This window comes from Larimichthys crocea, chromosome III (assembly GCF_000972845.2).
Source record: "Larimichthys crocea isolate SSNF chromosome III, L_crocea_2.0, whole genome shotgun sequence".
NCBI classification, from domain to species: domain Eukaryota; kingdom Metazoa; phylum Chordata; class Actinopteri; family Sciaenidae; genus Larimichthys; species Larimichthys crocea.
Genome location: NC_040013.1, coordinates 25,396,232 through 25,422,137, shown reverse-complemented (window position 1 = coordinate 25,422,137; position 25,906 = coordinate 25,396,232). Strand labels below are relative to the sequence as shown.

Genomic DNA, 25,906 nt, shown 5'->3' with positions numbered 1-25,906 from the left:
CTGCCAAGGCAGCTGGCACCTGAGTCTGATGTATCTACTAATTTAGATGAGATTAGCAGCCTGCAGGAACAGGTCTTGGATATCGACACTATGGCACAGTATCTGTTGCACTCTTTCCGCTGCAGTTTGTGAAAGCCAACATCAGTAGCAGTCTCTTTTATGTACTAATGCCTGTTGTCGATGAGTCGTCTTAATAATTGTTGTTTGTTGCCTTAAAATAGCTTTTTTCCCCATGTAACCACAGCATCCTGGTTTCAAATCCAGCCAGGAATATATCTATCGCCTCATGTCAATATCCTTCCTGTTGTTGGTTTCCACCACACATTATCCAATAAAGGAATTCATACCAAAAATAAATGATATTCTTCTACAGAGGTGTAATCTCAAAATGTACAGAAAAAAGCATCCTCCTAAACCTCCTCCTGCATGACCCAAGTGATGTCACTAATGTGTATATTTGAGCATTAGGTGTGTATAAGAAGTTATGCCCAGGTTTTAACAGTTTGAAGTTTTAGAGAATCAGGGTTAGGGACCCTAACCCTTAACCCAGAGAAGGAGAACCATGCTTGAGGTAACACACACCATTATACATTATATTTTTCAGCACTTTTATCATATCTCAGTATTTAATTTAGTCGCCTAATACAAATACTGTAGTCTACAAATACACAAGCCAACTTTAAGTGTATTCTTACAGTGACAAAGGACATTTTAATATAATGTTAATGTTACATTTGGGGTTGTTAGTTTTATTATATTTAATATTTCTTAACCTATATTCAAAATGTATATTCACACTGTCAATTTCCTTTTTCTATGTGCTGTCATTTGCTACAATTTTGTATTGGATATGAAATAATAATAAACTCATTGCTGCTGTTAAATCCATAATCCATTCAACTCAGTGTGACACAAAACCAAACATTCGGACAATTCACAACATTAATAAAAATTTTTGGAACGATATTGGATCTATGCAGAGGATCACGTAACAGGGCTTTTATTTCAGCACTAGTGTAATCAGGGATAACACATAGTCTATTTAATCTGTTCTGTTCCATTCAAGGCCTGCTGAATGACTTATCCTGTCCATTCAGTCCAAAATCTCCCCATCAATGGCTTCTACACAAAGAAAGAGGGATGAGTTTTCACTCCAGCACACAAATAATGGAGGTAATGCATTCTTTGAAGGTCAACTTGAGCATATACGTATACTATTTCATTTGAACACTGCTTCATATTCGTATACATAACAGACTTTTACAGTTCTGGGACTGTAAACCAGAGCAGGGAGGTGATGTTGGATTTTCCCTGTTGTATTTTTAGATTTTTAGGTTTAGGTATCCGATGTCCTTTTGACAATCAGACTCAACAACAAAGTCCCCATCCTTAGCTATAATTTGACTGTGGCCCATTTAGGCAACAAAAAAAAATAATATTAAAGAAAGAAATATTCTATGACTTTTTTTTTTTTTTTTTTTTGAAAAAGAATGAGAACAACTATACTTCAACCATGTTTGTAAAGACTGTAACATAATTCTACTAGCTCAAACCAGTTTGGTCCAGCAGGGCAGGAGGGTCTCTGGAGGGCAGCAGGTCTGGTGAATCATAGTCTGATTGAATAAGTCTGGTGAAGTTTTCCAGGGGTTTGACTTAGTAAACTTCCACTCACAAGCCTGACAGGAATGTGTGACGTTACTGTGTCTCCACAGGAAAACAGCCATGTTTGACAAAGACTTTATGAACACGTGATTGCTGATGTGCAGCAGTCATAAAGACATAAACATGCATTTACTGGCAGTGACGCATTGTAGGTTAAAGATATCTATGTATGTAGGCCAGTAGTTTGCAACCTTAGCCCCACTGTCAAGTTCCAAACACTTGAGTGTAATAAACTGGATATTAAGCATTGTCTTATTGATATTATGTGATCTTAAATCTTATTATTGTTGTATTTTTTGTGTTGACTCTAAGAAGACTGGTTACCACTTTGGTAGGGCTAACGGGAACCAAAATAAAGAATAAAGGATAATATGTGTGGTGTTCAGGTGACACAGCAAACTGTCTGTGAATGTGAGTAACTCAGAGGTTATGTCTGGGAGTGTGTGCATGGCTGTGCATGCATGTAGTCTGTAAGTGAAGGGAATACGTAGCCAAGATTATTCTGAGCTGAGACTGAGACACATGACCGGCTAATAAGGAAGAGTTAAGCAGGTAGAGGAGGATGGGCTGCTGAGTCATGATAAGGGAGCAGCAAAAATAGAGTGAGACACGATGTCCTGTCACCGGGTGATGCTGAATCAATCTGATAAACAGTGTGTAGATATTGAACGTACTGGAAGATCCAAGACTGGACCCCACAGAACTGGGCCGGTCTCCATTACTTTCTTTGTCTAACATTAACCTGAGTGATTGGGAGCACACACAATCCTTCATCAGCACAGAATTAGACAGCTATTTGTGAAGCTGCAGGCTTAGCACTGCCTGTTGACAAGCCCGCGTACTGTTCATGTGCCTGACACAGCAACTTCTCTCTCCCACAGAGATTACACCAGTATAACCACCGGTACCAACACCAGACCACATTCAAGTTTACTCTAGGATGAGCACACATAGTTAGAGTCACTTTTTACATATCTCAGAGTGAAACAAGAAGAGGAAATATTGCAATGTCATGTGAGGCATCCTACATCCTGCATGTTCACAATAGCACTTGAATAGGTAAAGTGTCTCCATGGGAACATGATATGACGCAAAGTTAAAATGCAAAGTAGCTTTTAGAGTTTCTGTGACGTTGTGACGGACGAGGAGAAGGCAAACCTGTCAGGAGTCACATACACAAGGGTGTATCTTTGTGTATGTCTGTGTGTATGTCCGTGTGTGTGTGTGTGTGTGTGTGTGTGTGTGTGTGTGTGTATGTGAGGCAGAGCAGTAAGTGGTAAACCTGACTGTAGTCACATAACCAATGTGTCCACATGATGATCTGTCTTAGCCAAGACACTGAGTATGCCCATGATTCAGACTTGAGGAAATACCACATTCAACTGGCAAGTCCCTATGTGTGTGTGTGTGTGTGTGTGTGTGTGTGTGTGTGTGTGTGTGTGTGTGTGTGTGTGTATAGGTGAGGAGAGAGACAGGGAGAGGAGGAGAGGAAGTGGCATGTTGCTGTATACAGCAACTAGAATGTTCCGCTTATTTATGTCAATAATAGGTTAGCATCAAGCTTAACCTCAAACAACAAGTTTGGAAAGCCACTGCCAATTAAAATCTTTTAAAAATGTATATATAATCATCTGTAATCATCTTCTAAAGGACCATGACTTAACTGGCAATTCCAGACATTTGCAAAAACAATATAATATACCTAAACCATCCACTTTTGCAGTAGCCTTGTCTGCAGCAGTAGCAGATGAGCGAAACGCTCAGCCGTTTGAAAAAAGTGTTTCCCAAAACAGGAAGCAATAAAAGTATCAAATCATCCACTTATGGAAAGTGGTGGAAATGTAACCAAACACCTTTGCATTTTAACAGCATGGGGTAAGTTTCAACAAGCTGCTTTATCTGTAAACACAACAGTGTGTTTGCCAGCGTGCACACAAGCCAAGTGTTAAACTGATAACTGGCTGAATTGGTTCAGACTAAAATTCCATGGAATGGCACAATATTAAACCAACATCTTGGCACTAGCAGGTAGATGCTCAGTTATATTATATTTCACATTCTTAAGTGTTCCAGCTGAGGAACCATCCTCTTCCAAAAACTTAAAATATGGTGGTTTGTCTGTGACTAATAATTTCCAGGAACTCTCAATCTTCATGAATTCATATTCATAATTTAATGAAAGCAGAAGTATGCTAGAAAGGCAGTAACATAGCAACAGCACTGTTGTGCTGGTACACAGTCATGTGAAACCTAGTACAAACATGTATCCGGATATATTTGTTTGATATTACAAACAGTTCTTACTTAACTTTTTTACTCGAGCTAAGATACTGCGTTTGCAGTCTGATTGTCTGTACGGTCGCCATATTGGGGAGGTCAAGAGATCATAGCTAGTACACAATATGAGATGCAGCAGACTTAACTGCAGACTAACTGTAACTTGCTTAACTCTGAACCAATTGTCGCGAAATTAGCTTTGTTATAAACGAGAGGAACTGAACATGATACAGCAAAAACATGATATATATAACAGTAAAATACGTACTCATAAATAAACTAAATTCATTAATTGTAACATGTTAGCAGCGAGCAGCAAAACTGCAGTTCCTCAAATGTCCACTTGAGGCTGGCTCCAGAAGTGAGTCAGTCTCCATAAGTTCCCATGTTTAAATGTCCAACTTCACAGCAGAAATAAACATGTTGGTCTCTAAAGCTAATTTCCTCATTCATGACAACTGTACTGAGGGTGAATTTATATACAACTCACCTGTTCAGGTTATATTAAAGCTTAAAGTTATGTATTAACAGCATGTCCATTTTGATTGGCAGGTAGGTGCTGTTACAGATGGCTTGTTTAAGTACCCAGGCTTCACTTGGCCCACTTCAAGTCCACCAATGATCAACGTCTTTGCCCATTTTTTGATTAGGCAGAAGATGCAGGACAGGCAACACGGCGGCAGCCTGAGCCACCACACTCTGAGCTTCAAAACAACTCTTCAGAAACCTCTGCTCTGTTCTGTTCTTTATACTGTCAGTGGTTGGCAGCCATATTGTTCTGCACTTTATCTTTTCAGAAACACAATGTAGATAAACGTTTCATTCCAAAACTTATGCAAGAACTCCGTCCTGAAAGTATTTTTTTAATCATCTCTACAATAACCTCATTTCGTGCTCAATCCTGATTACACAGCTCTTTTATTATCCACTCTGATGCAATATCCTGAACACACTCACGATTTCTCTGATAAGCAGCATGCGACTCAGGCTGTGACTCATGGGTTTTGTGAATGGGTAAGATAGTGAAAGCAGGGGTGCCAGAGCACACTGTGTACACTGCAGACTGTCTCCATAAATGGAAACACAAAGAGCAGACGTAATATTAATGTTTGACTATGTAAATGAGCAAACAACAAACTGGATGTTTTTCCTGGAGTTCATTTATTGGTCCAGCAGATGCAAAAATCAACTGTACAACATACTGTCCTCTCATGCATAGTCCTCTGATTAAAACAAGGTACTATTGCTCCAAGCAGTCATTCGAAACTACATAAAAATAAATAAAGAATATAATAAAACAATCTTTTTACAAAAGAAAAAACAGATTTCAAGTATCTCAAGCAAACACGTTAACAAAGGTCGTGCTCTCCATTCAGTCCCAACACACTGACACATTCTCATGAAAAGACTCCCAAGTCATCTCCCATCCATCTCCAGTTATACTGTATGTACACTAAGATTTACAAAGATATTATTAACAGCACGCATTGTTATCATAAAAATATAGGTGCTTACATTTGTGCGTAGCGGACAATGACAGCAAAAGGGAAATTGAGGAAAACAAACTTGAAAATTAAGTTTCCCGTTAAGAGATCTCTGTCAAATGATCAGCAGGTACTGTAGCACTGGAACTAAACACGGTGAAAAATAAATATTCATAAAGGTGAAAATAAAATACAGACATGATATGTGGAGTTATTAGGTGAAACGTGGTGCCTCTCCTTGAGCAATCAGTTCCAGATAAATGGCAAGAGAAGCAGCTTCGGGCTTGCAGAACAAGCACTACAGGCACTCTACGGCAAAAAAAAAAAAATCACCTCCACTACCGTGAAGTCATGTGACACGAGACACAAAGTGACGCAAAAATCGAACACCCCCCACTGTGCAAAACAATCGCTTATTCTGTAGTGTCATCTTCATTTTTATAAGAAAACCATGAAAAATGCCAGTGCTTCCAAAGAAGTGCCAAAGAGTTTACGACGTAAACTAAATACTATCTCCGTCTTTTACATAAACAGTGCAACCGTACGTTAAAAACAGGATGAGCTGAAAGTTTTATCCAGGCGTGAAGCATGACCTCTCCAAATAAATAAACCAGAAGGAACTGGTTTCCTGGAGAGCCTGTTGTCTGAGCTGTGAGACGCAACAGGAATGAGTCACAGTTTTCCTCTTTCAGTCTGAACAAATGAAACACATAATGTTAAAAGTTAAAAATCAGAACACACAGATTCATCAGTCAGAGCGAGGAAATGTCTGACAAAAGCAAGAAAGAGGGGATTTAAGAGTCTTGCTTCGAAGTGACATGTCTTCGAACATAAATATCTGATAGGACAGCAATTAAATAACCATTTCAACAATAAAAAAGGTACAATAACTTGTGTCCTCTGCTGACAAAGTGATCAGCATTTACAGAACTGATTTGTTACATTTAACAGACTTTGTGAAATATCAGTGAGTCTTGTCAGCGATCCACTTTTTGGCTTTTTTAGCCGTATGACACATCAGGGCAATTTCACTGGCATGGCTGCAGGACATCACGGCGACCGGATGAGCTTCTCCTCAGGTTCTGAAAACACAAAAAAATACAGTAACGTTAAAACTTTAGATCATCAACATCAACAAGAGAACAAAAGACAGCGCTCTTGCATAAACAGTAGTAGTGTTATATGTATCCCCCGGCTAAATGTAGTGAAAGTTACATCACTCGCGTTTTCCTCTATGTTATTATATTTTTAGCGGGCGTGAAAACTAGCAGCGAGTTCATGACTGTGTGAACAGGTTGCTACGGCTTACTCTGTGTGTGTGTGTGTGTGTGTGTGTGTGTGTGTGTGTGTGTGCGCGCGCTGAGTTAATCCTCAGGTGATTATGAATGAAGCTGACAAGATCCTCACCACACCCAACATTCTTACCAACACTTTTCCACTGTGCCAGTAAAACTAGCGCAGACATACCATTTCCCCTCATGTAGTTAATGAAGTTAACGCAGCACACCACGGTGTCCGGTGTGCTGTCTACAGGCTACAAACCCAATTCACAATTTGGCGGCCATTTTGGAGGACATTTGGTTGCAGTGGATGGCTGCTCTTTTGAAACTCTTCTAAAAATCTAAAAATTAAAAAAGCATGTTAACTAACTAGCTTACTATGACTATGAACAAAACAAGCACTTCTAGTGGAAGCTAGCTTTGCCATGTCACGTTTGAATTTTGGCTAAATGTGCCTGCTAGCTAGTTATTAAGTTAATTAACAGTTATGTCTTTTATTGAATATTGTTAACAGACTAACAGACACATTTAGAGTACGCCTGTTACATTTGTGTCTTTGCTAAATGAGCCTGCTAGCTAGTTATTAAGCTAATATTGACAATGCTGTCAGCGTGTTAGCATGCTAACTAAGCAACCATCGTTTTATTGTTAACAAACTTGATTATCACAAAACAGGCGCATCTAGAGAAAGTTAGGTTTAGCACGTTCAGGTTGTGTCTTTACTAAATGAGCCTGTGGGTTGGTTAGTTCAAGGTTTGGTCTAGTTTACATCTTCACAAACACGCCCTGCTTATGAGAACACACTTGCAGTACAGTAGTAGTGTCAGATGTGGCTGGTGGTCAAACTATGAAGCAACTGCAAAGCATCTACAGTGTGTTTACCTTTGAAAGACTAAAAGGGAAACCACTTTGAGATACTGGAGGACAGTTCGTCTTTAAGTGACAGGACAAGACGGGCCAGAAATAAAGCAAAACACAGAGACAAGAACAGGGACAGTGAGCATGAGTCAGCGTAGTACAACAAGCAGATTGTGTTGACGAAAATGAAGACGTCAGAAGGAAGGAATCTCAGGAATGTGACAAGAGAATTTCTTACGAGCAAATGTGAGAGGAAGCAGTGCTTCTCCTTTGTATAAAGTATCATTCCCATGAGTCAAGCCTGAGACAGTGCATAATTACTGTTAAAGTATGTGCTCAGAATGTCCTGACACAAAACAGGAGTTTATGTTATGAAGTATGTGATAATAGAGCTAAAAATGTGACGTTACGTTGAATTTCTAAGCAAATATGTATATATGAATATGTATGTTTGTTTGTTCTTCAAACGAGATTTAGGTGTGAAGAAACACACTTTTTCTTTTTGCTGTTCTCGGTTAAATAAACGGGGTATGGGAAATGAAACATCAGCAGTGAACACAAGGGTAAAAAAAGACACAGGCGACAGGAAGAGTGCGCAGGGGGTGGTTAAATGGAGCAAAAAGAAAAAACAGCCACAGATGGTGAAGTGAGCCAATACTTACAGGCAAACTTTGCCCAGCCAGTGCTGCAAGGTGCACAGGTGGAAAACGGCAGCAGAGGAAAAGAGGACGGGAAACAAGTGAGCGAACGTGACACATGCAGTCTGTACAGAAAGGCTGTCAGAAAGGAAACAGATGAAGGAGACGTCCTGTCCCCACCCTGATGTAAACCATAGAAACTCTCCAGTCGAGTCCTTCTAACTGTAAACACTGTGTTTTTCTGTGTGTGTTTTATGAGAATCCTACCTGTCCAGCCAGGGCGAGAGGGATGTGTGAGGGGCTGCAGAGCGCCAGCGAGGCAACAGACGGGGGCAGCTCCTGGATGGGAGCCTCGTCCAGGTCATCGATGCGAGGCTTCTTGATGTTTGACTCGGGGCTGGTCAGAGGAGTCACACTGTTCCTCCTGATCAAGGTGCCGGGACCTCTCTTCACCTCCTGCAGGGTGAGAAACATCAAGATCCAGTTAGTTTTGTTTTGTTTGCAACATTTCTGCTGCAATAGTCAGACAGGATGTGACATAGGGATGAGCGTCACCTCTGGTCTGTCTCTGTGGGTGTTCACTGCTTCCACATTCAGACAGATGGACTCCACTTTGCACCCATAGGCGACCGGGGTGAGCTTCAGCACTGTGTGGAGGGGACACTTCAGGTAGGGCATCTCATCTGGAACAACCAAACCGAGCATGAGCACAGTTGCATCAAGACTGTTAGCTGTCTGTTATTATTAAGACGCTACAACAACAGAGGGCTTGTGGGAGTTGTAGTACCTACCTGCACTCTTATCGAGGAAGAAGGCCAGCAGGCAGCGCATGACGGCCTGGTGGCAGATAACCAGGACATTCTCTTGCCTCTCCAGCTCCATGATGACCGGCTCCACTCGCTGGACCAGGTCCTGGTAGGACTGCAATCAGAAGGGTGGAGTTGTTAATGGCTTAGTCTTAAACTGTGACTTTGCTAAGTTTGACAGTGTCCGGTAGTGTGTGTACCTCTCCAGCAGGGTAGCGGTAGTAGAATTTGTCCTCGTCTCTCAACACAAACTCATCTGGGAATTTCTCCTTCACCTCGTCGTACGTCATCTCTTCACACACTCCCTGAAAAGAACACACACAAAGCAAAATACTTTTAGTTTAGCGACAGTAAATGCAGCCACGTGAAGTGGTCACAGTGTGTGTTAGAAAGATACTCACAGCGTCTATCTCATTGAGAGCCTTCCACTGTTCGTACGGGACTCCCAGGTGTTCGGCAGTCTGGATGGTACCGCACAGCTGGCTGGTCCACACCTTCAGATCCTTCAGCTGCTGCTCCTCCATAAACTGAGCCAGGGCTACAGAAAACTACAGCAGGGAAGGAACAGGGTTTAACACCTGAAACTGATGTTAAAAATCCTGTCATCTTGTTGTCATCGTCTCCTGCGGCTGTTCGTACCTGTTTGCCCCGCGGCGACAGCCCGGCATCGCCTCCCAGCCGTCCCTCCAGGTTGTCGGTGGTCTCTCCATGCCGACACAGGTAGATGGTTCTTGGCTGGACGTGGATGTTCATCAGGTAGTAGACGATCTTACTCTGGATGTGATCCTGGATCCGGTTGACGAGGTATTGCCGACCCACGTCTATCACTTTGATGAAGGAAAGATCCCTGTAGGAAGAGCGAATGAGGTAAGCGAACACTGACAGAGCTTGTGTTGGATGTCCTGATAGAATGGACGCTCGGCGTTTACCTGTCATGCTGATCAGGGTCCAGAGGTTGGTAGCTGGTTTTGTAGCATTCAATTCTCCTCTGGAAATCCAACATGGCGTCAGTCTTGTTGCAGTCGCGGTAGTCTGGACAGGACACCTTCACTTCCTGCGCAGGGAGGGAAGATTGTCAGACGGCAAACAACACGCCTGATTCCAGGGAGATATGATCTTTTCATGTTTAATTCAAGAACACTGGGACGCATCGGCATGCCATGTTTGCTACTCACCATGATGTTCGACGCGATGACGTTGGGGTCGTCACACACGGATTCGATGAAGAAGATCTGGGCACAAAAAAAAAGAAAGCAGTTCAACGTCTCTGCAGTGTCGACAAGGTCATGCTTGGACTCCTCGGTGTTGCCATAGTAACGCTTACCTTGAAGCCGTTCTCATTGCCAAATGTAAGGATCATCTCTCGCCTCTCTCTCGTCGTGTTTGTGGCGTCGAAGACCTGAAAGAAACATGAAACAGCTTCGTAAGACGGTGACGCTCATCGTCATGTCCCGTATGGGGACAAAGTTCGCAGAAAGCACATGATGCATGATGGGAAACTCACCGCTACTTGGCCTCCCTCGTCTTTCAGATAGGACTTGACATCCCTCAAGGCTGCTAAGGCACACTGCCTAAAGACAGTGGAGATGTTCTTTAAGCATCAAAACACACACAGTAGATGACTCCAGTTGTGTGTTTTTGTGTCAAACTTACTGCCTGATTTTCACAGCACACTCATTATCTGGCTTGAAGAAGTCATAGGAGCTGTAGTTCTTGACCGCCTCCCTGCGGTACTCGCCGACATTAAAGACTACAACACAAAGAGGGAGGAAGCAACAAGTATGAAATGTTTGTCCAAAACACATCAAGGACATGCTGTCCTGTAACTGATAGGCTACTGTATAAACTGTGGTGCAGTTTACGTGTGTGTTTGCAAGTGTCGTGTACCTTTGGTGGGCATGCCGATCCAGTTGAGGTATCGGGTGAGCTTCTTGGATATGTACGTCTTGCCCCGAGCCGGAAGACCCACCATCACGATGACCGTGGGGGGGTTGGCGAGGTGTGGGGCGCCAGATGCTGCAGAGAGAGATGGCGGAGGTATGTCATGAAAGTGGTGCCTGTTTACAAAACTGTAACGAGGTCAGAATTAACATCGTGAACATGTTGTGCCCTGCAACCTGAGAGCGAGCCGAGCTGCAGCCAGAGAGCTGCAGCCTGCCTGAACTGACCCACTTCTGTGCACTGAACTGGCTTACCGGAGCCAAGATGAGCTCCAAATATACTGTAACCCCACCCCTGAGGAGATTTTACATCATATCATACGTGAGTCTGCAGGCAGGAGAGGAGTACAGGGTGCTGATTTCAAATGGAAAATATATTCTGCAGGTGAAAAATGTGAATAAATTACAGCAGATTGTTTGAGTGAAGCAGTAAACACTCGTGTATATCTGCAGACTTCTTTTCCAGTCTGCATCCCTGCAGGTGTGATCGTCATCGCCTGATAATACACCCCGACAGGACCTAATGTACACTTCCTCTCAGCGCGTTGCTATTCTTGTTTCCATAACACAAGAGCCACGTTGCTTCAACGGAAAAACGGATCACGGTCTATAAGTCCATCCTCAGATATCTGGTTCATCTATCCCCGATTGATCCAGCTCACCTGCTGCACAATCCCCATCCCGTCCCACCTCGCAGCTCTCGTTCAGGGACATGTTTTATGGAAGCCGGTCCTCCATCATGAACTGTGCTCTCCCCCCACCCTCATCGATCAGTAAAGCACAGCATCCCATCAATAATCAATGAGCAGCAGCAGAGTTAAGTGGTCAGCGTGAATCCAGATGTGCAGCTGAACACCTCTTAACATTTCAGCCTTTCTCTGTCTTGCATCTTCGTTAAACAGTTGCTATTTCTCAGTAGACCTCATTAATTAATAAGAAATTAGTCTCATTTTTCCCTTTTCTTGGTTTAAATGAGCAGATATTTGACTTCTTTCTTTCTTAACAACGGCTTTAGAAATCTTCAAAAGCAAATTAAACTAAAGCAGAAGACTTCTCGGTGACATTAAAGTGACTTTATGTGTATTATTCATCAGTAATCTCGTCCTTTGTGCTCTCTCTGTGCTGTGAAGACAGAAAACGAGCCAGCAGCCGGGTCGCGCCATGCGCACGCGGGTGCCGGCTGACCAATAGGAGACGGTACCCCCCAAAAAGCACTGTGGTAACCATGGCGACCGGAGCGGCGTGACGTGCCGCGCGTGCTGATGGAGAACACCAATCAATAAAACGACGTCAGCACACCTGCGTAGGAGGAGAGGCGCACGCGACTGTAGCTCATGTAGCAAACTCTATCGGAAACAGTACAAAAATATGAGTGTTAAATAACTCAAAATTTATCAAAAAATATCAAAATAACTTAAATTTATCGTTCATACTTTGTTAAATGTTGTATTAAGGAAGGAAAAGTAGTCGAGGGATGCTACGAGCTCTGTAGCACCGGCACGCACGTCACGTCATAGCCGTGAGAGATGAATGGAGCCGCGCACTGCCATGACACATGTAAAACACAAAGTACTGTACTAATACTGTACTAATACTGTACTAATACTGTAGTGAGTGTAAGAGGACTCACTATAAATTAAAATGATAGTTATTTTACAGGCTTTTACCTCTGCGGGGCGCCGGCTTGCCATCTTTGGTGGGAATCCAGATCTTTTGGATCCTGTTCTGGGTCAGCTCTCTGGGCATTCCTTTAGGGACTGAAGAGCCGCGCCGTGACACGAGAACCGAGTCGCTTTAATCCGGTAAAAAACACACACAGGAGGCGGTGGTTGTTTGCAGCAGAAGCCTCCTCCTCCGTTCAGTTCAGGAATTAGACTGTTCACAATGTGTACAGAGCGCGCTGAGCCGGGGTTAATATGCCGGTCCTCCACACACATCCGCTATTTAACTCCGCCCGGCCGGCCGGGAAACAACGTGACTGTGGTGACGAAACACAAACACGCACTGAGCCAGCCTCACATTGACCAGCATAGACACACACACAAGCGCCCCCCTGTGGTGCACTGTATTAACACTGTGCGTCACTGTGTTACATTTCTATTACTCTCTCTATATATATTTTTTAATTTGTTGCTTGTTGTAGTTTTATACATCCTTGCAGAGGTATCTTCTTTATCTGTTTCCTTCCTGTTCAGGCACGTTTACTGACACAGCTCCCTGTATCGCTGTAACATGTGAATTCCCCCTGGGGGTCAATAAAGTTTAATATTATTTAATGTCTCACTATGTTGCAAAAGAGCGTTTAATAATTGATTTGCCTTCATACCCTCGTTTGTTTGGATGAGGTTTAATTTAGGTTTTGAAACATCTCATCACTCTCTCCTCTGCCTCAGGCTCGAACAGAAGCTCCTCTGTGGTTTGAGATAAAACCTGAAACGTGCAGTCTCTCACAGCCACATTCTTATTGGAGTTATGCCACTGAGTCATAGTGGGCACGCTCATTACAGTATATATTTAGTCACATCAAGAATCTCACATTGACCACAAGTTTTAATACAGATGTGTAAGAAGAGAAGATGACAAAGAAGGTTTGAAGGGGGGTGCTGGAGGAGAGCCAGACTGCCCTGATGAATTCATGTCAAATAAACTCAGTGTTTGAGTGATAGCTGAGGGACCTGGGGAGCTTTTATAACCTCCTGTAATAAAGAAAAATTCAACCCTATCTATATATATATAAGAAATATATAAAATCTATAAGATATATACTCCACTTCAGAGGAGTTTATCTTAAAAATCATGATTTTATTTGATCATGTTATTATTTATGATTGTATATTTAAAACGTTTCAAGCTTAAACCTATCTGAGCAGAGACTAAATATAACATTGAGTTTCTGCTGGTGTACAGTTTCACCCTGGCAGCAGCCTACGAACTAGGAAAGTATCGAAGGAGACGTGCGCACACGCACACACACACACACACACACACACACACACAATTACCATGCAATATTTTTTCATTTATAAGTTTAAAAGCTTTTTGACATTCAGTGAATTCTAATGAAACACATCTTTTATAGTGACTTTAAGTGCATCTATGTTGCTCAGTACTGAGTCTGCACTCACTTCTTATTATTGATATTCATTATCTGTAACCTCTTTATTATTATAGATCTACTCATTAAACTATTAGTACCTTATATTTCTGTCTACGGGAGTAATATAGTGTTTCTTACAGTGTGAGGACTTACTGTTATCTGTGACTGCACTGTAAAAAAAATTAAAAAATGATGCAATTCTAAATCCTTATGCAACGACTGTGGTTCATCAACTTTTTACACTGCGGTGAATTTCCTCAGTTGCCACAGTTTGTACTCTGTGTACTTCATAAGCACGCTGACCTCCATCCAGTCTCCCGCCAAAAAACGCATTCTTTAAGGCGTTTTTTGATTAAGGAATCATGGGTATTAGTGGCTGCTCCAAGGCAGGATGTTTGCAAGTTTAATTTATAATGTTGATAGAAAGTATGTATACCTTTACACAATGAAGAAATCTTTCATGTATTGGAGCTGAAAGCCCATGACTAAGCACTTCAACATGACTAAGCTGATTTCTAATATTAAATTTGTGAGAATAATTACATATATTGACTCAGAACACAGAACACTCAATAATGATAAAGAAAACAATAAACTAGACATAGATTACATGATTTTTGTCTTGACTTGAAAACCCTCTCAAGTCCCAAAAAAAAACCTTTTTATGGCTCTCCGACTGATATCCTGTTTCTTTCATGTAGTTTCATCAGAGTGACAAACTCTTTCCTGTTGATCATGCGACAAAGGGCAGCTGTGAGACAAAAACTTACAAAACTTACAAGTACAAGGTCATGATCTTTTTTCAGATGTCGTGTCACAGTCTGAACTGAAAGTGGAGAAACCGTGGTTGTGAAAGCAAACTTTGGTTTGGGTCACTTGTTTGTCCTGATAGAGAAACACTTTTTAAACTTTGCTTTTGCAGGAAAGATAGAGTTTATAGAAACATGGATGCAGTCTGTGGGTTTTTAGAGGATAAGATTATCACCTTCAATTCAGAGTAACACTCACACTTTTCTCAGAAGAAAAACATGACCGCTGGATAAAAGCTGCTGTTGACTCAACAGAGGCTTTTGTTATTTCACTCTTATGTCTCATTGTTTTCTTAGAAGTAAGGGGAACAAAATGTATCATCTTAATAATGCTGAGTCTGACAGTGATTTATATTGTGCTTTGTCTCAGGAGGATGAACTTCATGTCTGTCTTGGTTGAGGTAATTAAAATAACGTTTGTGAGGAAAACACTTGATCAAGTCTGAAGTCTGTAATAAAACTTATTCTGACTGACGTCTCTCTGAAAACGAAGTGGTTCACTCGTGCTTTGTTCGTTGCCTTTTTAACAGAATATAGAAAATATACAGTTTATAGGTTTGCTATAAGATATATGATATAACTTAATAACAATATTTGTTACAACAAGCACGTGCCATGTTTCAGATGTCTATGAGCTGTTAGCAGTTCCACCAGAACAGAGGTCCTTAAACTGTGGGACTGGAGCCCATTCAACACAACTAGCCTGATTTTTAACATTAAATTTAAGAGAATATTTAGTTACATGCTGGAGATGCAGGAGATTACAGGGTCAAGCTATGGCTTCATTGAGTGGAAACCTACAGTAATAACAAAGGCTCAAAATGTTAAATGAAGTAAAAAGCAAAAATGGAACTAGACATAGATTATATATATATATATATAATATCGTATATATATAATTTAATATATTATATATATATAATATATAACTGCTTTTCCGTCGGGATGTTGACTTGAAAACCTTCTAATGCTCCACTGGTGAGCCAAAGAAGCTCTGCAGTTATAGAGTGATACTAAGTTGAATGAATATGACTTATGTGGGGAACCAACCGAGAAACAAATGAGGAACTTACTGCTAGTGAAGCATTAGTTGAAGAGTAATTCTTCATCAGATTTTATAGAGTAGCTAATGATTCATTAATGAAGAAATTAGTGAACGAGGAATGACTTGGTAACTGATGATGAATTGTGGAGGTGGATGAATGGACGACTGTGTTACTACATTAATAAATCATTAGGTGATCAGTTCATTAATATGTAAATCAGTCATACTGACCACTTTCTTTTAATCTGTGAGTTTTTGTTTGTAATTTTGTTTTACAGTGCTGTGAAATGACAATAAAGAGATCTTGAATCTTGAATCTCCTTTTATGAGTGGTTCATGATTAACTTAAAGTGGTGCATCATACTAAGGAGTTTCTCACTACTTTATGTTACATCATTATCTTATGATTATTTACTTACTGGTCAGTCTAACTCTGATATGCACGTTCAAGACACGCTCTGACCATCAGTGTCATGCCTGGTTCCTACATATAAACACATACACCACAGCGTGGCCAGCATGTATTGTGTCACATTCAAAACCACATGAAGTTCAATGGTTTTTTTTCCTCCCTGTGTTGAAACACGGCTGCATTTTATTTTGTAATTTTCAGCTTTTCAAACCAAAGGTACTTTTATCTGTGCTTCTGCCCTGACATGATATAATATGCAGCAGGGCAAGGGCCAGAACTTGACCCAATCTCAGGTCAGTGCAGAAAGGACTCGGCCTTGGTGTGGTATGCATGCTACCAGATGCTCCACCAGGGCACCTCAACAAGCAGGATGTTTTAGTCCTTCCACAGTCTGTCTTTATTTCTCAGTTTCATCTATATACTTGACCTTTCACTCCTACAAACCTGCAGTATGAGTAAAGGAATAAAATCTCTCAAACAAGTCTCTCTCTTCTCGTTTCTGTGTTTCCATCCAACCTGTTTCCCCGATCTGAACTAAACCTGCTCCAGTGGGATCCTTCCCTCTGACGTTTTGCAGAAGAACCTCCAGGGCTTCTGAATGAGGCTGAGGCTGCGTTCACCGTCCCAGTCCCCTTCCCATAATCCATCAGGGCTAAATAAAGACTATGGCACCCTGAGGATGTGTTAACACTACTGAGGAACCAGAGTTATGTCAGACAAAATTCAGAGAGAAACTAGGCTTCAAGGGTATTAGGAGCTGCTTCATAACAGGATGTGTGTATGTTTCAGTTCATCTCATGATTTTGCTGAAAAAAAAAAAAAATGTTGCCATTATGAAATATGATGCAACCATGGTGAAATATATGCAAATTCTGATCATGATATACAAAAACGAGTGCAGTCCAGTCAGCATGACTAGGCTCATTTCTAATTTCATTTCATAATTATCTAGAGATCCAAATGTTAAAAACCAGACACAAAAAAACAAGTAAACAACATAGTTTAGACCGTTTATTTTGTTTTGACATGAAGGTAACAAGGTGAACAACCAATAATCGACAAGATGGACTCATGACTACATACAGACCCTTCACTGCTTCAGGAAATATATAAAAAAAAAAAGGTTTATTATGTACAGGTGAGGAGGTGTTCACAGCATCTGGAGACATCAGACCTGCTCGCCGAGGTCCAAAACCCGAAACTTGTCTAGATTGTAGAAGCAGGCCTTGACGACTCGCCCGCCGAAATAACGTCCGTTCAGATCCACCACGGCTGCAGGAGAGAGAGACAGTTGAGGTCAGACTGTACCCGATAGATAAAGCTTTCAACACCAGGGTCAGAGCTCACACATGACACAGGGTTAGACATTGTACAATACGGCGCTTATATTTATCTGAGCTTGTGTTTCCTGTTTGTGTGCAGAGATCCTGTGTTCTCTGGGACGTGTGGTTGTTGGATAGTGGAACAATACTCAGTGAAAGGCTTCGTCTCTCGTTCGTTTGATGTCGTTCTGTAGCGTCAGCGCAGCCCGAGCTGCTGTGATGTCACATCAGTCATTCAGTGTGCACTTTCTTTGAACTTCAAAAAGGCGGCGGCCTCTTGTTCCAGACAGAAATTATGTGATTTGTGTGGGACAAACTGTTGTGGCAAGCAGCTGAGTGATGCTAACAGTTCACCTAAAGTTCCAGTGATAAAAGCTCTTAGAAAGATAAACAGCTTTGCTTTGGCTCTCGCACTCCTGAGAAAAAGGACATTGGTGTCGTTTCCCAGATTGTCGCCTGTGTGTGCCGACACGCAGTAACCACACGTAACCACACACACACACACACGCACACACGCGCGCGCACACACACACGCGCGCACACACACACGCACGCACACGCACGCACGCGCACGCACGCGCACACACACGCGCACACGCGCACACACGCACACACGCACACACGCACACACGCACACACACACACACAAAGCCTGTTCACACCGTTTACGTTTGTCCTGTTTGGCTGCTTGGTCCAATCCATACTCCTTTAACTTGTGCCTCAGTCAGCATGTTTCATGCAGTACTCATTCGTGTCCATCATCTCCAGTGTGCTGACACTGGATGTACAATGTTGCAGTGATTAGATAGGCAACATTGTTCAGCTGCAAATCTAATCACATCCTGGATCCCATGCAGTATGTGTGTGGAGACAGCACGATGTATTATTTTCAGATATGTTTCTTGGTAAGATGAGGTGATCTCTTCTCATCCATCCATTTCCTTCTGATTTTACTGGGTTGGGTAACCATGACAGCAGTGTTAGCAGGGTGATCCACACATGCCTCTCCTTAGCAACGCCTTCCAGCTCCTCCTGGGGGATCTCGAGGAGTTCTTCGCTCAGACGGGCTATGTAGTCCCTCCAGCGGGTTCTAGGCCTGCCCTGGGGTCTCCACAAACACGGAAATCGCACAGAGGGCATCGCAATCAGAAACCCGTACCACCTCAGCTGCCTCCTTTCTATGCAAAGGAGCAGCAGCTCTTCTCCCAACTCCCTCTGGGTGTCCGAGCCCCTCACCTTATCTAGAGCCCAGCCACCCTGCCGACAAAGCTTATTTTGGTCAGCTTGTACCTTTCTGTCACTACCCAAAGCTCATGACCACTAACAGTCTCATGTCTTCACTAAATATGAAGCCAGGAGCAGCCAGCGGAAACTCTTCCAAGTCAATGCATGACTAAGAATTAGTCCAGCTCTGGCATGTAATGTGACGTTTTTACATGAAGCAAATGAGGTATAACGTGTGCATCGGTCAGCTCTAAATGGGCAGATTCTTTCAGCGTTGTGGTTTGGACAGAGCTAGGCTCACTGTTTCCTAATTATTGCAGCCTTTATGCTAAGCTAACTGGCAATTGTGGTACTAATTTAACTCTCAGGAAGAAAGCGAAGAAGCAGACTTCCCCAAAATGTCAAAGTAATGACACAAACTGCTTTTTGTATAAATATCCAGGAGTTGGAGCAGGTCGCCTACTAATCAGATGATCGGCGGTTCGATCCCCTCCAGTCTGCATGTCGAAGTGTCCTTGGGCAAGACACTGAACCCCAAATTGCTCCCGAAGGCTGTGCCATCGGTGTGTGAATGTGTATGAATGGTTAGACCCGCAAACTGATGAGCAGTTGGCACCTTGCATGGTAGCCAATGCCATCAGTGTGTGAATGGGGTGAATGAAATATGTAGTGTAGAGTGCTTTGAGTGGTCGGAAGACTAGAAAGGCGCTATATAAGTACAGTCCATTTACCATTTTAGCTGTATGGTGGTCGTATCCATCATGCTCCTGTGTGAACTCAGAGAGACAATCAAATGTTTCATCATCATCATCTGACTGCGGCTCTCTGAGTGTCTGCTCTGCTTTCTGGCACCCGTGATGTAAGTGCCGTGCCGCTGGGAGAGCAGGCTGGGTTGCTGGGCCACTTGTGATGTAACACCACAGGGAGTCGAGTCTCACCTTGTTTCTGATCTGGGCCAACTCATTTAGAATGGGACACACTTTTGCGCATTACCGCATTATTAGAGCGATTATACAATGTTTTACATAAAAGTTGATCCATCGGTAAAACAAACGAAGCAGCTGTTTGCATATGGAAATAGTTAGATTTCAATATAAACTAGAAAACTCGAAAGAAATGTTGAGTATGCCTGACTCCGCCTCGTCGTCCCCATATATTGAATAGCTGTCAGTGTGTGTGTGTTCTTGTGTCTGTTAAGGAGGGAGTTTTACAAAGTCTTTTATTTTGAAGAGAGTCTTATTTTGAAAGCCTTTTGTCTTTTCTGTGTGTGTGTGTGTGTGTGTGTGTGTGTGTGTGTGTGTGTGTGTATCTGTCTGTTTGTCAGCCAGATGGAGCCCACCAATCAGAGCAGAGCAAGAAACTGCAGCAGCTCCTGTGACATGTGACACCGCTGAGAGAGAGAAAAACGTCTAAAAGTACCGTACGAACAAGAAGCCGTACATCCTATCATTGAAGCGGCTTCACTGTGAGCATCCTGAGCTCTTTCTGAATGTCTAGATATATATTCTATGTGTCTTACGTTAAGGAATGAGACTTTTAGAGCGATGGAAAGATACTGGTACCTTAATTTTCCCTCCTTTTTAACACGGTGGGTCGGTGTTGCTGGCGCATCAGTGCGTCTCCAGCCAAAAGCGTAAGTCTGACAGCTTCAGTAGATTAATGTGAGTGAAAAGACAAAATTTCCTACGTTTCTATGTAGAAATAATTTCTGTAGAGTGAAATTTGCAGCCTCGAGAGAAGTTTACAAATTTATGTTTCGACACACACTCCATAAGGTAACACTGTTTTTTTTTTTTTTACTGTGTTTTTGTCGAATAATTTGAAAACCGTTCGATGAAACCCTTCGTGTGCATGTGCGACCAAAACTGCGGGAGTAGTGAACCGAAAAACGACACGCAAGAAATAGCAGAATAATAAGCCCGGTAAATAGTATATAGTGTGCTCTTCCAGGCACACTCAATGACCCCGTGAGAACAGGACAGAAACAAGGAAGTTGACGGTGTTGGAGTTGTCAACAAAGGTCTAGATTCTTTTGTGAGCTACAAGAGCTCCTGTGACACTCTATTTTGAGGCAACACGGCCTACTCTATGATCTCGTAGAGGCAAATCTGCCACCACATAAGATTTTGGTGATCATTTTACCTGCTGTGTCCAATGAGTGGAACTGCCTGAAACGTCCAACTAACTAAACACTGACCTTTGATGGCGGACTCCACCCTCTCAAACTCCAGAAATATTCTGACGGCTTCATCATCCAACACCTCCGCGATCTGAGAAGGGGGGGAAAAAGAAGCGTTTCTGTGGTTGTCCCGTTTGATCGATACGTTCATTTCACTTTGTAGTCCTCTCCCCTCACCTCAAAGATGACACATTTAACCACTTTGCCGTATTTCTCGCACTCTTCTTTCGTCTCCCCTTCCAGGTCCTCATCCACCTCGCCTGGGCCCACCATGTTCTACAAGACAAACACACACATTGGGACGACAGAAGAGAAGATAATGAAGTCTGGTTTATTGTATATTTGGTAAAATGGGGACACACAATGTACAGTTTATGTTATTCCATGATAGTGACACATAAAAACACGCATACCCTCAGTAGGACCACCTTGGTCGGGTTTTTGAGGATCTCTGTGAGCGGGTTGGCCTCCGACTTTTTGGTAGAGTCCGCTGGTCGGACGGAAAACAGAAGCAAAAGGTCAATGTTCTGTCTGCTGGTGGTGAGCTGGATGGAGCAACCGACAACAATGTGACGCAGTAAGTTTTTATCGCGTTGTATCGAGTTCGATTCAACACGCGTGATAAATGAAACAAGGTAAATCTTTTGTCCGAAAGCTGTTACAAAAAAAAAAACACTGTTCAGTGTTTGCTGAGCTGATGCGATATCTTTTTTGCGTCACGTCTGGTCATTTTCGTCACACTGGTTTTATTGTGTTGTACGTGCTGCTGAGAAAAACACTAAAAGGTCAACTCAAATGCAACACAGTACACCTTAAAGAGCAGGAAACGTGCTCAAAGGAACCCTGAAAGTTACATAAAAAATGTCAGCTAGTTAAACTCTGACACTGAGAGCTCCTCAGGCGCTCCCTGGTGTCCTGGTCTCTACTCCTGTTTGAGAACAGGGAGAGAATATCTAAGAGTGACTGTATCCTCAGCTAAACTCTGATCTGAACACTTGACATCCAACCATGATATCTAGTAGCCAGGATGAAACTGACCAATTTCAGCCAAAAGAAAATCTCCTTCCATTTCATCTGGTTTATGTTTTGCCTCTGAGCTCACAGTGGGCGCCTTTAAACAACCTGTTCTCATGTTTTTCCATTGCTGGTGACACATAAAAACTTTAGGAACGTGTGGATTCTAGTCCTTTAAGCAAAAGTTAGAGTTAAATGAGAAGACGGGTGCCACTCTCACCGTCTATATGCTAATTTTGGAGGGTGTGTGCCAGACTATACAACCAGTGATGAACCCAGATAGTTACTCTACCTGGCCAGGAAAAAGTCCTGCACGTACAACAGACTGTACAACAGCGAGTTGTCATTTTCATATCCATCTATGTAAACGTAGAGAAACGATGACTTAACAGAAAGGAGGCCTCAGACACCACTTATCCCCCTACCAGTCCTCCAATGCTGTCCCGAGCAATTCACACTCAGCCTGATGTGGCTCCAATGGCCGTCGTCCACACCAGAGCTCAGGTGACTTTGACAACTCTGACAACAGTGAGCACTGATGAACTAAGTGGAAGCAATGTTTACGACTGCCTAGGCTAAATATGTATTGTTGATTTTGCTTAATTTCATCATCAACTAGGAGTTAGCGGAACAAACATGAAGCGCAGGCGAGTCCAAATTAGAAGCAGAGCTGTTAGAGAAGAGACCAGATTCAAAGAAGAGCAACGACTGCAGTGCTAGTGTGTGTGTGTGTGTGTGTGTGTGTGTGTGTGTGTGTGTGTGTGTGTGTGCGTGCGTGCGTGCGTGTTAGCAGCACACATCCAACAGAAAACCATGCAAACCGTTTGACTCATTGATGTGTTATCATATCACAATACAGAACTTTTTTGGAGCAACACAAGGCATTGCTGCTTCCCATGTGGGAACTGCGTGTGACAATAGATAAACACACATATGGATAAAACACATGCAAACACACACACACACACACTTATAAAATAAAAGACAATCTTGACATGATGCTGTGTGTAATGGGTGAGAGAAAATGGGAGTGGAGGCCGACCTGCAAAGCCTCCGGCTGAAGTCTCAGCAGCAGCTGACTGGCTGGACCCTGCTGCTCATTCACACACACAAACAAACACAAACACACACACCAAATGAAAAAGAACAGAGACATGCAAACAAAGTCATAGTAACTGATCGTGGAATGACAGAGCTCAAATACACATGAATGATCAGAAGTGAGAGCGACAGCTTCAGCCGGCACAGACAAAAGACAGACTGAAGCTCCGGGGACGACACGAGCAAATGTGTCTTCATGCAGATGACCGCTAGACTTGAAGGAAAGCAGAGTAGACAATGAAACACAGAGTGCAGCGTGTAAAGCGCTGATCAGGAGAGTTTGCAGCAAAAAACAATAATAAAACAGATAAAAACACAAACATACGTTTTTCTGCCGCGTCGCCGATGATGATCTTTCCGCCTCTCTTGCTGGTCTTCTCCACAGACAGCGCCGTGCTGAGGCCCTGCTCGTGCTTCCCCAGGCCCTGGCCTTCTTTGAAGCCGTACTTCTGCATGATCTTATGGGCCACCGTACCACTGTGGGAGCAGACGGCAAGAAAAAATCTTCAATTTACCATCTCACATTCAAATCATCACAATACTCTACCAGGAGTAAAGTTATTCATTAAGTGTGAATGTATGTGTGTGTGTCCCACCCCATGTTGGCCAGGAAGGAGCTGGTTGGTCCGGGTGGTGAACGTGGTCGGTCTGAGTCCTCATACATAGGTGGAGGAATGGCGGCCTTAGAGCCTCGAGAAGGACGACCTTCATCCTCGTAGGAGAACGAAGACGAGCCTGAAAAGTAAAAAACACAACCAGTGTTGACATGCAGGATGCTGCCCTCTGCTGGTCCCTGTGGTCATCACTGTGTCACTACACTACACTACACTACAGGATTACCATGAAACTAAGCTCTGTAATATGAATGCAGATATATGTAGACGAGGGACCAGCAAAGAGACCCTCTTCTTTTTCTGCTGTTATTACTGTGTCTGTATTCTGTTGTCGTTTCATAGTTTCACATAACTTACTGTCCACAAGCGAAGACGGAGGTGCGATAGCCGCTCCACCCATACCTGGAAGAGAGAGAGGGACAGAGAGAGGCACAGAAGATGCATCACGTTAGAAAAGTTTGTTTTTTGTTTGGGTTGAAACATGATGACATGTTTGAAATCTAAAATATATCTCTTTCCTGAAAGTAGACAACACTCAACAGAATACGACAAACGATGACTCAGAGATTCGTGCAAAGTTAGCCTTCAGGTTTTAAAATCTGACTCAAGGCAGGAATGATTGAAGTCTGAACTCTCTTTGGTAGCCACGCGGAGTAAAATACTCACTCCGTTTCCTCCGCTCTTTCTCGTAGTCCTCCTCCTCGTCCGACTCGCCCTCTGTCGTGGGGAAACGTGAGAAACCGCTCGGAGCTCCGGCATCGTGCCTGTCTTTTCTCTTCCTGCAACACAACAGGTTCAAGACTTAAACAGGAGTCCGTCGTGTTGTTATTTAAGTAGAAGAGCAGATCTGTCTGAGATGCTGAGTGAGCAGAGTGAACGAGCATGGCAGTACTTTTCCCTCTCCTCGATCTCCTTCTGCCGCTCCTGCTCCCTCTGGCGCTGTCGCTCTTCTCGGTGTCTCTTCACCACCTTCTCATAGTCGTTGGGGAACATCGGATCGTACTCGTCTGCCAACGGGATCAGCACATCGCCGGAGGAGAACCCGCTTGGCACAGCATCCTAAACACACACACACACACACACACACACACACACACACACACACACACACAGGACAAGTCCAGATATTAAGAGATAGCATTCAGATATTTGCGCTGGTTTTCAGCACGTTCACTGGTTCAGACAGACCTTGAGTCCGGCAGCAGCGTGTGGAGGAGTGTCTGCGATCTGCCTCTCATCACTGGAGCCTCCTCTCTTTAGATCAATGACCGGCGCCAACACAGTGGTCTGCTTCATCCGCTGGGTCTACACACACACACACACACACACACACATACACACACACACACACACACACACACACATAATAAATCACTGAATATGCATAACTCGGGCATCTTTCACAGTGCCTCATACATGCCCTGCGTGTGCTTACCTTGGCCTGGGTCAGAGCCGCCTTCTTCACCTTCAGCTGGGACTGCAGCAGCTTGAAGTTCTTGGACCAGCCCTCAGTCTTGGTGTCACTGGCACCCACGCCGAGGTCATCGTACAGCGACATGCTGCCCGTCAGAGTGTGTGTTCCCTGCAGACACACACACACACACACACACACACACACACACACACACACACACACACAAGCTTCATCACAAGCTACAACACAAGCTACAACAGCACAACTGAACAGCAATGGAACATTTCAGTGATTTATTCGTTAAATGCTCACACTGAATGTCTAAATCTTTCCCACTCAGCAACATTTAGGTTAGTAAACTAACTCCAAACCCTCAGAGAAGCTGGCTGTGTATGAACTAACTGAGCTAACCTTAGCTAATGCTAACATATCTCTCTCAGACATATTATCACAGCTCGTTTCCGACCTACCGCTTTAAGAGATGTCTGCACATTCACTAAATGGAAGTATTTTTATGATAAAAAGGTTTAGCAGCACATTGAATGTAGCATTAGCTCCTCGCTGTACGAAGCGGAAAGACCCCAGCACAACAACAACGACGTTTTGGTACGTTTTCCGGTAATGCGCCACTTAGTGGCGGGAAGACTTAATCGTCAAGCGTCAACTACTGGTGTTGGGAAGTTCGAGTGTTTTGACTGAATCGGATCTCTGACTCTTGGACGGTAACATG

At 43.0% G+C, this 25,906-nt stretch overlaps 2 protein-coding genes across 4 annotated transcripts; both read right to left on the bottom strand.

Annotated features, from left to right (window-relative positions):
* Positions 1-5,081: 5,081 nt before the first annotated feature.
* On the bottom strand, positions 5,082-12,874 carry pfkfb3 (6-phosphofructo-2-kinase/fructose-2,6-biphosphatase 3). 2 transcript variants are annotated; one of them, XM_010748634.3, is made up of 15 exons: positions 12,613-12,874; positions 10,893-11,021; positions 10,659-10,755; positions 10,510-10,576; positions 10,330-10,404; positions 10,181-10,237; positions 9,935-10,059; positions 9,645-9,852; positions 9,407-9,553; positions 9,206-9,310; positions 8,991-9,120; positions 8,755-8,882; positions 8,467-8,655; positions 8,224-8,246; positions 6,531-7,636 (listed from the first exon to the last, which is right to left on the bottom strand). In XM_010748634.3, the coding sequence occupies exons 1-15, from the start codon at positions 12,689-12,691 to the stop codon at positions 7,582-7,584; spliced, it is 1,614 nt and encodes a 537-aa protein (XP_010746936.2). In that variant the 5' UTR covers positions 12,692-12,874; the 3' UTR covers positions 6,531-7,581. The 2 variants fall into 2 exon arrangements, with proteins under 2 accessions (XP_010746935.1, XP_010746936.2); XM_010748633.3 differs by lacking the exons at positions 6,531-7,636; positions 8,224-8,246 and adding an exon at positions 5,082-6,505 and having other exon boundaries at positions 12,613-12,873.
* Positions 12,875-17,306: 4,432 nt separating this feature from the next.
* On the bottom strand, positions 17,307-25,813 carry rbm17 (RNA binding motif protein 17). 2 transcript variants are annotated; one of them, XM_010748636.3, is made up of 13 exons: positions 25,647-25,812; positions 25,198-25,344; positions 24,951-25,067; positions 24,655-24,821; positions 24,429-24,541; positions 24,120-24,164; positions 23,745-23,883; positions 23,474-23,625; positions 23,090-23,140; positions 21,447-21,523; positions 21,211-21,309; positions 21,052-21,124; positions 17,307-17,580 (listed from the first exon to the last, which is right to left on the bottom strand). In XM_010748636.3, the coding sequence occupies exons 2-13, from the start codon at positions 25,318-25,320 to the stop codon at positions 17,477-17,479; spliced, it is 1,260 nt and encodes a 419-aa protein (XP_010746938.1). In that variant the 5' UTR covers positions 25,321-25,344; positions 25,647-25,812; the 3' UTR covers positions 17,307-17,476. The 2 variants fall into 2 exon arrangements, with proteins under 2 accessions (XP_010746938.1, XP_010746939.1); XM_010748637.3 differs by lacking the exon at positions 23,090-23,140 and having other exon boundaries at positions 25,647-25,813.
* Between the last annotated feature and the right edge of the window lie 93 nt (positions 25,814-25,906).